Source organism: Leptodactylus fuscus, chromosome 2 (assembly GCF_031893055.1).
Source record: "Leptodactylus fuscus isolate aLepFus1 chromosome 2, aLepFus1.hap2, whole genome shotgun sequence".
NCBI lineage: Eukaryota > Metazoa > Chordata > Amphibia > Anura > Leptodactylidae > Leptodactylus > Leptodactylus fuscus.
The window spans coordinates 104,043,899-104,058,787 of record NC_134266.1 but is presented as its reverse complement, the minus strand read 5'-3'; the positions used below and the strand labels follow the sequence as shown (position 1 = coordinate 104,058,787).

Genomic DNA, 14,889 nt, shown 5'->3' with positions numbered 1-14,889 from the left:
GCCACCTGGGGATAGAGCAGTTATTTCCTCAAGGATCTTATCAATTTTATCATGGTAATAAGTGGCCAGTTCATCAGCACTAAGGTCTGTGAATGGCGTCTGCACCTTGGGTGTGAGTAAGGAGTGAAAGGTTTTAAAAAGCCTTTTAGGGTTGCTGGAGAGAGAAGAGATGAGAGCGGTGAAATAGGCTTGTTTGGCAAGGTAAAGGGCAGAACTATATGTTTTAAGCATAAATTTGAAGTGGAGGAAATCTGCAGTTGTACGTGATTTTCTCCACAGACGTTCGGCACACCTAGAGCACCACTGAAGAAACCGTGTCTTTGGCGTGTGCCAGGGTTACTGCCTCCTATGTGGGACTTTTCGAGTGGAGGGGGGAGCCACCTCATCCAATGCATTTTTAATGGTTTCATTGTAGTGACTGGTGGCCAGATTGGGACAGGAGATTGAGGAGATGGGGGACAGAGATACATACTTCCATGGGTATCAATGGTTTTAAACATAAGCAACTGCCCCATAATACAATGTAACAGTCAAAACAACATACTTGCATAGCCTTTAGAAAGACTATTTCACAAGTACCTTTTGTATGTTTTTATTCATATGCTAATTAGCCTCCTCCCTGCACTCCGGAAGTGTCTGTGTGCACCCTCTCTGCTATTCTTTATGTGTGTGAGAGCAGAGAGATGAGTCATCAACACAGAGCAGACAGTTCTATACATGTATATGTATTGCAATATGTACAAAATATCATGCATGTTTCTGAAATAAAAAATGAGAGTACAAAACACAGTTACACAATTGTAGATCTGTATATAGAGTAAATATTATTGTTATATTGCAGAACTCCAACCTGGATCTCTATGTTCAGATGAGCAAATTCCAGGCTCCTTAGGACATCAGCAAACTGTGCAGAATGTGGACTGCAAGATTTGTGGTGACAAAGCTTCTGGCTTCCATTATGGAGTTCATGCATGTGAAGGCTGCAAGGTAAGATTTGCAGTTAATCTACCCTATGAAGATGCAACAGTAGGACAAACTATATCTAGGGCTGGGCATTAGTCAATTCTATTAAATTGTCATTTCAAAAAAGCAAAATTCAGATTTTTATTAAAATTGTGAATATAGGAGAAAATATTAAAAAAAAGTTTGTAGACTGGGTGTTTTTAGAAAAAGGGGCACCTAGTGTGTGTGTGTGTGTGTGTGTGTGTGTGTGTGTGTGTGCGTGTTTCACAGTATTTAGGTACTTTTTTATGTGTTTTAGGGAAAGGGGTGGTGATTCAAATGTTTTCTTGTATATATATATATATATATATATATATATTACTTTTTTATTTTAACTGTAATTATTAGATCACCTAGGAGTCTTGAACCCCTGGGGGTCTGATCACTAATGCAATGCATTACAATGCAATGCAAATTACTGGCACTTCTATTATTAGCAGCAAAGAGTGACCTGTAATGGAAGTTAATGCCAGACAAGCCTGGGCAATAGTTTTCCTGGCTGTCATGGCAATGGATCGCCAGCCCCCGTTCTCTTTCTGGTGACTGCCGATCTTCCCCAAAATATCGTCCTGGCAACCCCATAGTAGTAAACGGGGCGCAGTTCATGCAAGTGCACTGAGGCTCCATTCACAAGGAGGATTTCAGAGGTCTTTTGGTCCCCTATCCTCCTGATCATGGAGGCCCTCAGCCCTTAGGCCATTCAGGCCCTTAGCAATCCCTCAGGCTCTGCCATCAGGCCTCGGGCAGAGTTGACTGCACATGCTCACGGCCATTTGTTTGTGTCCGCTTACACGAGCATACTGCGCATTCGCAGTATGCTCCTGTAGTTCAATGAAGTACAGAGCGTGTGGCCACAAAAAAATGGCCATGGGCATGTGTAGACAGCTCTCCCGAGGCCCGATGGCAGAGCCGACTGCGTATGTGTAGAAGTGTGACCCCAGTGCTGGAAGAAGACACGGGGAGAGGCTGTTCCAGACGAAGATGGAGGCGGCGCTGGAGATTTCTCTGTTTGAGCGCTGGGGACCACCCGTACTGCTGCAATAGAAATCATTTGCATACCCAAGAAAACTGAGATTTTTACCGAACTGCGGCGTGAAGACATAGAAAGGACAAGAAAGGTAGAAGAAGAATAGCCTTTCTTAAGGCTATTCCTTCGTGTTAGTTGGAAAAAATATAATTTTAATGATAGGATCCCTTTAACTGTTGCAGAGAAAGGATGCAGACTGAGTCTGTGTCCCTTTTATTGACACTAATGTAAACAACATGAAGGATGCTATCATCATGTTTGTTAGATAAAGTCATGCATACAGGACTTTTTCAAAACTGACAAGTGTAGGCAGGCAGTGGGAATGGTTGTGGAGGAGAGATATATCCCATTGAGATGGCTCCTCTCCACCTGGTGAGGGACAAATCCATGTCCAGGTTTTGGGGATTGTTGGTAGACCCGGGCCCGATGCTCTATCCCAGGGTTTGGTAATAGCAGCAGTGGGAGCCTTAAACCCTGTCCAACAGTTGGGTGTGTCTCTGACTTTCATTGTTGCTGCTGCTGTTGAGAGCTGAGGACCCAAACCCAGTATAGCTGAGGAGAACCAGAAGGGCCAGCCTGTTAAGTTTATGGACTGCATTGCCTTGTGGCTGAAGTAAGCCTTTTCTTTTCCTTTGTTGCTGAAGAAAGCTGTTTATGTTGAACTTTGTGAATTTGCTCTTAATAAACCGAACATCCGTTGAACCTGAAGACCAAGCTTCACGTGTATTTTACTTACCTAACAACCAGCCCCAAGCACCCGCTTTTACATATGGTGGAGGATGCGGGCAGGCAAGCGTTTCAGCTGTGTATGTCTTGGGTGGAGACCGCCACATTGCCAAAGAACTATACCAGAGCTATGGAGGAGCTGGTCCAGCAGTTGGTGTGCTCTACTGTGCAACAGCAGGAGACCAATCGCTTGCTGATGGAACAAATGGCAACTCTCCTAAAAATGGTGGCAGCGCAGACAAATGTACCTGTAGCCGCTCCTGTGAGTGATGTCCGGGAAAAGGTACATGCCTCATTACAAAAAATGACTGCTGAGGACAATGTGGAGGCATACCTGACTATTTTTGAACGCACTGCAGACAGAGAAAGCTGCCTAAGGAGCAGTGGGCGGAGGTACTGGCTCCCTACCTGATTGGCGAGCCGCAAAAGGCATATTTTGATTTGTCTGTACAAGACTCTAAGGACTACAGCAAGCTGAAAGCCGAGATACTTGCCCGTTTAGGAGTCAGTGTGGCAGTCCAAGTGCAGCAGTGGTCCTTCTCTCTGGAAAAACCGCCGCGGTCACAGATGTATGACCTGTTCCACCTGATCCGAAAGTGGCTACTTCCTGAGACACTTACCTCAGAACAGATGGTGGAGAGAGTCGCAATGGATCGCTATGTAAGGGCTCTCCCTGCTCCATTACAGCGCTGGGTTATCCGGGGAAGTCCAGACAACGCAGACAGCCTAGTGGAGTTGGTTGAGAGGTATACTACTGCTGAAAACTTTATTGTACGCCCCACTAGGGAAAAAACTTCCTTGAGGAACCCCGGGGCCAGTAAAAGATGGAATCAGTCGGCCGAGGAACAGAGGCCATTCCCTGCATACCAGAAGCTGGAAGAGGTAGGAGCAAGTGCCAAAGCACAGCCTCGCCCAATAGTATGCTGGAGGTGTCATGCTCCTGGACATATTGCCGCACATTGCCCTGAGAAATCAGAACCTATGGATTGTAATATGGCGCGACGCTGCTCCATGTTTGCCCACCCAGTATGCAGCGCCATAACCACTGACCTGGACAGACCCCAAAGGTGTCAGCTGACAATTAATGGCACCAAAGTCATTGCACTACTTGACTCAGGGAGTCTGGTAACTCTGGTCAGAGATGAACTGTTTCCTGTGTTGTGTGACCCAGGGCAAGTCATGGGGGTTGTGTGCATACACGGGGACACCAAGAACTATCCGATAGCCCAAGTACATATAGAGACTGTGTGTGGGAGTGTCACCCATAAAGTGGGCGTGGTTAAAAACTTGCTCTATGAAACAATATTAGGGCAGGATTTTCCGTTATTTTGGGAATTGTGGGATAAATTGTCACCTTCTGATGTAAAAGTGTCTGTTTCAGATAACAGGGTGTCTTCAGGGTATGAAGCAACCGCTCAAGGGACAGATAATTTTCCTTTGGCGGTATTGTTAGGGGATGAGGATGAGTCCACAGATACTGAGTCCGTACTTCCAGACCTTGAAGTATCAAGGGTTAACTTTGGTACTGCACAACTACAAGATCCCACCCTAAAAACCGCCTTTGAAAATGTGACAGTTCTAAATGGTGTACCACAGGAGCCAGGGGCTGAACTGCGATATCCTTATTTTGAGATGCACAACAACTTGTTATACCGTGTGACAAGGGTTAATGGTGAAACTGTAGAACAGCTACTGGTTCCTAAACCATACAGGAAAATGGTGTTGGATATGGCCCACTCACATGTGTTAGGGGGCCACTTAGCAGCAGACAAGACTAGGGAACGTATTTTGCAAAGGTTTTACTGGCCAGGGTGCTATAAAGAGATAGAAAACTATTGCAAGTCTTGCCCAACCTGCCAGATAAATGCTCCTGTTGCACATTTCAGGAGTCCTTTGATACCCTTGCCTGTCATTGAGGTTCCGTTTGAACGGATTGCTTTGGATATTGTAGGGCCCTTGGTGAAGTCAGGCAGAGGGCATCAATATATTTTGGTTATACTGGACTATGCCACCAGGTATCCAGAGGCGGTCCCTTTAAGGAAACCCACAGCCAAGTGCCTAGCCAAGGAGTTGTTTCATATGTGCACGAGGGTGGGAATTCCCAAGGAAATCTTGACAGACCAGGGTACACCTTTTATGTCTAAGGTCATGAAGGAACTCTGTAAGGTTTTTAAAATCAGACAGTTAAGAACCTCTGTGTACCATCCCCAAACTGACGGTCTGGTAGAGAGATTTAATAAAACCCTAAAGGCAATGTTAAAAAAGGCTGTTGAAAAAGATGGGAAAGATTGGGATTGCCTGTTACCGTACCTGCTATTTTCTATTAGGGAAGTTCCTCAGGCCTCTACAGGGTTCTCCCCGTTTGAGTTATTATACGGTAGACATCCCCGTGGTCTCTTAGACCTTGCTAAAGAGACATGGGAATCTGAGGCCACGCCATACCGCAGTGTTATAGAACATGTGGCCAGCATGCAGGAGAGAATCTCCAAAATAATGCCCATAGTAAAGGAGCATTTACAGAAAGCGCAGGAAATGCAAAAGTGTGTATATAATCGCTATGCAAGAGTTAGAGAGTTTAGTCCTGGGGACCGGGTCCTAATACTTGTGCCCACTGTAGAAAGCAAATTTCTGGCGAAGTGGCAGGGCCCTTTTGAAATCCTGGAAAGGGTTGGAGAGGTAAATTATAAGGTGCACCAACCAGGGAAAAGAAAACCCATCCAGATTTACCATGTAAACCTGATCAAACCCTGGAGAGAAAGGGAGTCCTTGGCCACGGTAACCTGCCCATCCCCAAATGTTGAGTCAGGACACCATAAAGTAGGCATAGCAGAGACTCTGTCAACCTCTCAAAAACAAGAAACAAAAGAATTCCTGCAACACAACCAGGAGATGTTTTCTGATTTACCAGGGTGTACCACTGTGATAGAGCATGAGATCATTACAGAACCCCAAGTAAAAGTAAAAGTAAAACCCTATAGAATACCTGAGGCCCGTAGGAAGATTGTGTCAGAAGAGGTGCAGAGGATGTTAGCTCTGGGAGTGATTGAAGTGTCCAAGAGTGACTGGTCTAGTCCCATTGTATTGGTTCCTAAACCTAATGGGACTTGGCGGTTTTGTAATGATTTCAGAAAGCTTAATGACATTTCAAAAATGGATGCTTACCCTATGCCACGGGTAGATGAGCTCATTGAAAGGTTGGGTCCAGCTAGGTACATAACTACCCTAGATCTGACAAAGGGGTATTGGCAGATATCATTGGCTAAAGATGCCAGGGAGAAAACGGCGTTTTCCACCCCTGACGGTTGTTTCCAATATGTCAGGATGCCATTTGGTCTGAAGGGAGCTCCTGCCACCTTCCAAAGGGCAATGGATGCCATCCTTGCCCCACACACAGAATATGCGGCAGCCTATCTGGACGATATAGTTATTTTCAGTCTAGACTGGAGCAGCCATTTGAACAAGGTTCAGGCTGTTTTGGATTCTCTTAAGAAAGCGGGGTTTACAGCCAACCCAGAAAAATGTGCCATAGGCATGGAGCAGGCGAGGTATTTGGGCTATGTTGTAGGGAGGGGCTTGATTAAACCCCAAAACAATAAAGTAGATGCCATACAAAGCTGGCCTCGCCCACTCACAAAAAAAACAGGTGAAAGCTTTTTTAGGAATTGTGGGGTATTACCGGCGGTTTGTACCCAATTTCGCTAGCATGGCAGCACCCTTATCCGACCTCACTAAGGGAAGAAAGTCAGTGATGGTACAGTGGTCACCCGAGGCAGAGAGGGCTTTTCAGTCTTAAAACAGCCCTGTGTAGACAGCCAGTCTTAATAGCACCAGACTTTGCTAAAGAGTTTATAGTGCAAACTGATGCCTCAGAGGTCGGCTTAGGAGCCGTATTGTCGCAAGAGGTCAATGGAGAGGAACACCCGGTAATGTATTTAAGCCGGAAATTAAATTCTGCAGAGAGGAACTATTCCATTGTGGAAAAAGAGTGCCTAGCAGTCAAATGGGCCCTGGACTCACTAAGGTATTACCTCTTAGGCAGGAGATTCAGGCTCATCTCCGATCATGCTCCACTAAAGTGGATGAGTAAAAATAAGGGGAATAATGCGAGAGTGACACGTTGGTTTTTATTGTTACAGGACTTCGACTTTATAGTTGAACATAGACCTGGGAGAGCTCACACAAATGCGGATGCCTTGTCTAGGACCCATTGTTTGTTTTCCAAAGGTGCCCAACCCTACGGCTTTGGGCAGAAGGGGAGGATATGTAGGCAGGCAGTGGGAATGGTTGTGGAGGGGAGATATATCCCATTGAGATGGCTCCTCTCCACCTGGTGAGGGACAAATCCATGTCCAGGTTTTGGGGTTTGTTGGTAGACCCGGGCCCGATGCTTTATCCCAGGGTTTGGTAATAGCAGCAATGGGAGCCTTAAACCCTGTCCAACAGTTGGGTGCGTCTCTGACTTTCATTGTTGCTGCTGCTGTTGAGAGCTGAGGACCCAAACCCAGTATAGCTGAGGAGAACCAGAAGGGCCAGCCTGTTAAGTTTATGGACTGCATTGCCTTGTGGCTGAAGTAAGCCTTTTCTTTTCCTTTGTTGCTGAAGAAAGCTGTTTATGTTGAACTTTGTGAATTTGCTCTTAATAAACCGAACATCCGTTGAACCTGAAGACCAAGCTTCACGTGTATTTTACTTACCTAACAACCAGCCCCAAGCACCCGCTTTTACATATGGTGGAGGATGCGGGCAGGCAAGCGTTTCAGCTGTGTATGTCTTGGGTGGAGACCGCCACATTGCCAAAGAACTATAGCCCCAAGCACCCGCTTTTACACAAGTAACTTTACATGGTAATGACTTTGGAATACTTTAATTTACCCAAATGACCTTTCTTTTTTCATTTAGCCCTAAAATATACAAATCTATTCTCCAAGATGTAATTAGGAGAACAGTACGTCTGTATGCTGCCCTCTAGGGGCAGCCTCCTTAACATCATGCATGACTCAGTTAATAAGCCTACTGACATGATGCGGAGTTTATTGCCAAACTAGTATTTCTATTCCAAAAGGAACAGATTCCCAGTTTCCCAGATTCCCATAGCAGGGAATCTGTTCCTTTTGGAATAGAAATACTAGTTTGGCAATAAACCCCGCATTATGTCAGTAGGCTTATTAACTGAATCATGCATGATGTTAAGGGGGCTGCCACTAGAGGGCAGCATACAGAGGCACTGTTCTCCTAATTACATCCTGGAGAATAGAGTTGCATATTTTTTACCCAGAATCCCTAGCGGAGCAGGAATGACTTGTAAGTCTCCGTACGCCTATGTAGGCACACACTCTCTCTAATGTGTATGATTATCCCCTGACCCTCCCCTAAAATATATACATTCACAAAGAGTTAAAGTAGAAAATGCATCACACAATTTGTTGAGCAATTTCTCCAAAACATGGCAATACCCCATATATGGTTGAAAACTAGTGTTTCAGCACATGGCAGCATGCCAAAGGGAAGAAGCGTCACAGGGCTTTTGACTAGCAAATTTTACTAGAATATTTTTTAGGTGGGTGTCATGTCTTATTTGCAGAGCCCCTAAATTTCCAGTGCAATGGAAAATCCCCCAAAAGTCCCTTTTGCAAATTTATCAAGAGAATTTTTTTCCACTAAAATGTCACTTTAACCACTGTTGATTGGATAAATGGTGCTATATGGCTTTTGAAGGGCAGATTTTCCTGGAAAAGTTTTCAGCTGCCATGTCTCATTTGCCGTATCCCTAAAGTACTAGTACAGTGGAAGAGTACTTTGGAAACAACACCCCTTATGGACTTTATCTAGGGGTATAGTAACCATTTCGACCCCACAACTACTATGGATGAAAATAGATGTTTGCACAATTAGCAGGGCACAGAGGCTCCATTGGGCGTTTGGAGGGCAGAATTATTTTCAGATGCCATAATGCATTTGCAGAGCCCCTCAGGTGCTAGTGCAGTGGAAAATACGAAGTAGTGTCCTCATTTTGGAAACTGCACCCATCAAAAGTATCAAAGTATAGTGATTATTTTGACAAAGATGTTTTTCAAAAGGAAATGCATAGTAGACAATGCAAAATAAAAATTTAAATTTTCCCAGATGGTTGCTACTGCAGTGCCTAATACGTAATGCCCAGCTTAAGGCACTCTGAAAAGTCCTCTCTCCAGTGAAAGGGCAACCATCTGCATTTGAGGTTAATAATTTTGTACTACATTGGCAGGCATTTACAGAGGCTCTGAAATAAAATTAAAAAATTGACCACAAAAATGTAACCCATGCTACAAACCATCTCCCAAGGAATTTATCATAAGGTATAGAGAATATTTTTATCCCAAGAATTATTCTCAAAAATTTAGGTGCAAAGTAAATATGCCATTATGCCATTTCAGTGCCCAATATATTTGAAGCATTTATGGAGGATGGAGGAGTCATCCTAATTCATGATCAGGGCCCTTTTACACATATGGTACAGAACAGTATAGCTGCAATAGTTTTAAAGGTTATAATATTATAAACCACTAGGATAGGATGCTGAAAGTTTATTAGAGTCACAATGGATTAGGTATTTACAGCTAACACACAAACTCTAATTTATGGAACAAATATGGCTGTGTGAAAGGGCTCTAAATCCCCCCCAAAGTATGTGACGTATATAATCACAGAATTGTGTGCATCTTTTAATAATCCGTGGTTAGCACTTTTGCCTTGCAGCACTGGGGTCCTGGATTTGAACCTGGCCAGGGATAATATTTGCATGGAGTTTGTATGTTCTTCCCTTGTTTGCGTGGGTTTCTTCCCAAACTCCAAAGACCTACTGATAGGAATTTTATATTGACTGATGACCATGCAAAACACAAGGGAATATGTTGGGACTATAAAAGCAGTAAAATTAATCATTATAATGAAATCACTGAGTTCCCTTATCAAAACTTTCCATACTCTTTTTTTGGGGGGCTGATAATATACACTTACATTAGCACACTTATACTTAAGTTTGTTTTGTAGGAGAGGGTCATAATTTTGTGGGGGAAACTGCATGGGGACATTCAGCTGTGGGGGTAGCTGGAGGGGGACATTAAACAGGTGGCAAATGGAGGGGGATATTAAACTATGGCAGCAGCTGGAGGTGAACATTAAGCTGGGAGGGATGCTGGACATTAAACTGAGGTAGCTGAAGGGGATATTAAACTGTGGGGGTAGCTGAAGGGGGGCATTAAACTGCGGGGGTAGCTGGAGGGTATATTAACCTATGGATCATGTAAGTGGTGGTGGGGGAGGGGCACTTATGAAACCTTTGCAGTGGGCCCAATAATGTGTAATAACGGTCAGCATACCTCCCAACTTTTGAAGAACCGAAAGAGGGACAAAATGTGCGGCGCGCATAGCGCGCCGCCGCGAATTTAGCCCCACCCACTTTTGTGTTGACTCCGCCCACTCGTTAATTTTTCATGTGCCCGCACACAGTATAATCCTCCTACAGTCACCCGTAAATTATATGTCCCCCCTCTATCTCTCCCCCAGTTTCATATACACCTTTCATCTGCCCCCAGTTTCATGTCCCTCTTCCATCTCTGCCCCCAGATTCATGTCCCCTCCATCTCTGCCCCCAGATTCATGTCCCACATCTCTGCCCCCAGATTCATGTCCCTCCATCTCTGCCCCCAGATTCATGTCCCTCCATCTCTGCCCCCAGATTCATGTCCCTCCATCTCTGCCCCCAGATTCATGTCCTCTCCATCTCTGCCCCCAGATTCATGTCCTCTCCATCTCTGCCCCCAGTTTCATGTCCCTCTTCCATCTCTGCCCCCAGATTCATGTCCCTCCATCTCTGCCCCCAGATTCATGTCCCCTCCATCTCTGCCCCCAGATTCATGTCCCACATCTCTTCCCCCAGATTCATGTCCCTCCATCTCTGCCCCCAGATTCATGTCCCTCCATCTCTGCCCCCAGATTCATGTCCTCTCCATCTCTGCCCCCAGATTCATGTCCTCTCCATCTCTGCCCCCAGTTTCATGTCCCTCTTCCATCTCTGCCCCCAGATTCATGTCCCCTCCATCTCTGCCCCCAGATTCATGTCCCCTCCATCTCTGCCCCCAGATTCATGTCCCACATCTCTGCCCCCAGATTCATGTCCCTCCATCTCTGCCCCCAGATTCATGTCCCTCCATCTCTGCCCCCAGATTCATGTCCCTCCATCTCTGCCCCCAGATTCATGTCCTCTCCATCTCTGCCCCCAGATTCATGTCCTCTCCATCTCTGCCCCCAGTTTCATGTCCCTCTTCCATCTCTGCCCCCAGATTCATGTCCCTCCATCTCTGCCCCCAGATTCATGTCCCCTCCATCTCTGCCCCCAGATTCATGTCCCACATCTCTGCCCCCAGATTCATGTCCCTCCATCTCTGCCCCCAGATTCATGTCCCTCCATCTCTGCCCCCAGATTCATGTCCCTCCATCTCTGCCCCCAGATTCATGTCCCTCCATCTCTGCCCCAAGATTCATGTCCTCTCCATCTCTGCCCCCAGATTCATGTCCTCTCCATCTCTGCCCCCAGTTTCATGTCCCTCTTCCATCTCTGCCCCCAGATTCATGTCCCTCCATCTCTGCCCCCAGATTCATGTCCCCTCCATCTCTGCCCCCAGATTCATGTCCCACATCTCTGCCCCCAGATTCATGTCCCTCCATCTCTGCCCCCAGATTCATGTCCCTCCATCTCTGCCCCCAGATTCATGTCCCTCCATCTCTGCCCCCAGATTCATGTCCCTCCATCTCTGCCCCCAGATTCATGTCCTCTCCATCTCTGCCCCCAGATTCATGTCCTCTCCATCTCTGCCCCCAGTTTCATGTCCCTCTTCCATCTCTGCCCCCAGATTCATGTCCCTCCATCTCTGCCCCCAGATTCATGTCCCCTCCATCTCTGCCCCCAGATTCATGTCCCACATCTCTGCCCCCAGATTCATGTCCCCTCCATCTCTGCCCCCAGATTCATGTCCCTCCATCTCTGCCCCCAGATTCATGTCCCTCCATCTCTGCCCCCAGATTCATGTCCTCTCCATCTCTGCCCCCAGATTCATGTCCTCTCCATCTCTGCCCCCAGTTTCATGTCCCTCTTCCATCTCTGCCCCCAGATTCATGTCCCTCCATCTCTGCCCCCAGATTCATGTCCCCTCCATCTCTGCCCCCAGATTCATGTCCCTCCATCTCTGCCCCCAGATTCATGTCCCTCCATCTCTGCCCCCAGATTCATGTCCCTCCATCTCTGCCCCCAGATTCATGTCCCTCCATCTCTGCCCCCAGATTCATGTCCCTCCATCTCTGCCCCCAGATTCATGTCCTCTCCATCTCTGCCCCCAGTTTCATGTCCTCTCCATCTCTGCCCCCAGTTTCATGTCCCTCTTCCATCTCTGCCCCCAGATTCATGTCCCTCCATCTCTGCCCCCAGATTCATGTCCCACATCTCTGCCCCCAGATTCATGTCCCTCCATCTCTGCCCCCAGATTCATGTCCCTCCATCTCTGCCCCCAGATTCATGTCCCTCCATCTCTGCCCCCAGATTCATGTCCTCTCCATCTCTGCCCCCAGTTTCATGTCCCTCTTCCATCTCTGCCCCCAGATTCATGTCCCTCCATCTCTGCCCCCAGATTCATGTCCCCTCCATCTCTGCCCCCAGATTCATGTCCCACATCTCTGCCCCCAGATTCATGTCCCTTCATCTCTGCCCCCAGATTCATGTCCCTCCATCTCTGCCCCCAGATTCATGTCCCCCATCTCTGCCCCCAGATTCATGTCCCACATCTCTGCCCCCAGATTCCTGTCCCTCCATCTCTGCCCCCAGAATCATGTCTTCTCCATCTCTGCCCCCAGTGTCATGCCGTCCTCTCCTTCATCTGCCCCCAGATTCACGTTCCACCTCCACATTAAACTTACCTTCTCCTCCGCTCCCTCGCCGCTCTCTGCCCGCCTCTCTCCCTGACACATGCGCTGAAGCTGCTCGCATGCTCGCTTCGCCGCTGCGTCTCTCTCTCGCTGACACATGCGGCTGAAGCGAGGAGCTGACCTGTGTCAGCTCCTCGCTTCACTGCTGCCGCCGGCTCCTGGCTTGTACATCGCGTCTACAAGCCAGGAGCCGGCGGCAGCAGTGAAGCGAGGAGCTGACACAGGTCAGCTCCTCGCTTCAGCCGCATGTGTCAGCGAGAGAGAGATGCAGCGGCGAAGCGAGCACGCGAGCAGCTTCAGCCGCGTGTGTCAGGGAGAGAGGCGGGCAGCGGCAGATCTGAGTTGAAATCGGGACATACCTCCCTCCAACCGGGACCGCGGGACATGTCACCCAAATCGGGACTGTCCCGCGGAAATCGGGACGGTTGGGAGGTATGACGGTCAGGTCCAGGTCATCAATAAAAAAAAATAATTGGTGTTCCAACACTCAGAACCCCCCACTGATCAGCAGTATGAAGGAATCATGATACTTCTGCAAGTGCCATGACCTCTTCTCTATTTACATTGTATCATTCATTTCATAGTGGCCATGTGATGTCACTATAGCCTCATCCTTTACAATTCTGTGTGACAAGGCTGTAAATACATCACATGATCACAATAAAATTGACAGCATTCCTGTTTAGGTGCCAGGGTCCTTATAACTGATCAGTGGAGCTCCACTGATACATTATTGCTAATCTATCCTGAGGATAAATTATCACTAAAATAAGCTGGAAACCCCCCTTAATAAAGCGCAAGTGCCTCCTTAATTAAACTATTACCTCCTTCTACCATGCCCCTGATGTTTCCTGACATAAATACTGCCCCCTTAATGGCCCTTTATATAAATATTCTGCCTTTATATTGTTAATGCCCCCTAATGAGCCCTTATATAAATGATGCCCGCTTCATTTAATTTTGCCCCTTATGACCTCTTATATAAGTGTTCCTTCCTTATATTTAAAATGCCCCCTAACAACCCCTTATATAAATGAAACCCCTTCTATTAATTTTGCCTCCTAAATACTCCTTATATAAATGATGCCACTTATATAAATGATCTCCCACCTCTCTTGTAGCCATAATGCCACCTAACGACCCCTTATATTAATATACAGCCTCAACTGCTCTAAAAAAAAGGAAAAAAATGAAAAGTTCTACTTATCAGCTTGCAATCCCTTGATGAACTAAACCACCACGGCCACCTCCTCTTCTTATGTCTCACTACAAGATGATGTCACCAAACACAGGATATCTGGAAGCAGACATCTTGTCTATTTTCACGGCATCTTGTAAACTGCAGGCCTAAAGTGGCTTACAGGTTACAAGTTAGACAATTGCAGTAGGCGTTTTAACTATATCAGTGTCCTGCAGATGCCGATATTAGTTAAAGGTTCGGCATCTGTCTACGGCAGTGCTGGGTCCAACAGAGTGAGTGGGCCCAGGGCCATTGACCCCCCCCCCTTTTCCCCTCTAGCCACGCTTCTGTAGGTTACATTACTTTATTTATCTTAATAGTTTTACTTATAATTTCTCAGTTTCTACAAAAAAAGATTTATTATACGATTTTTTTTATTCAGTTCATCTTTAAGATATTTGTTAATTTAGTATTGATGCCCCTTATCTGTATAGGGTTTCTTTCGACGGACGCTAAGGATGAGGCTTCAATATGAACATTGTGATCGCAACTGCAAGATACAAAAGAAAAACCGAAATAAATGTCAATATTGTCGCTTCAATAAGTGTCTGAACCTGGGAATGTCCCACAATGGTAAGCAGCAATATTTAGCTATTTACCTTTATGAAAATTGTTGTATGTAAAAGTAAGGAATAGGACATGCTAAATATCAATATGCTAAATCCTTTATTTCCATTGGAAACTTTCTGCTGCCGGAAATATCTGGCATGTGTATGGTTATTTCATGTGTATGTGTATAGATTTACTGTGCATATTATTTTATCTGCATTTATATTAGAATTCTAGTAATCATAATAAATAATCTCTCAGTAAATGCAAAAACTATATGAGGTACTTCATAGTGTCCTTTTCATGAAACAGTCAAAGCCCTCTTACCAGCTTGCTGAAGAATACAGGAAGTGAGAAGAACAGATAGCAGAAATAGGGAGATGGGAAA

At 46.1% G+C, this 14,889-nt stretch overlaps 1 protein-coding gene across 2 annotated transcripts in view; it reads left to right on the top strand.

Moving 5' to 3' along the window:
* Positions 1-14,889, top strand: part of PPARD (peroxisome proliferator activated receptor delta) — a 98,460-nt gene that overhangs the window by 64,023 nt on the left and 19,548 nt on the right. For both annotated transcript variants that reach the window (XM_075264328.1, XM_075264327.1), the window contains exons 2-3: positions 842-987; positions 14,387-14,525. In XM_075264328.1, the coding sequence (XP_075120429.1) occupies positions 14,411-14,525 (115 nt within the window). In that variant the 5' untranslated portion in view covers positions 842-987; positions 14,387-14,410. The remainder of the gene's footprint in view (positions 1-841; positions 988-14,386; positions 14,526-14,889) is intronic.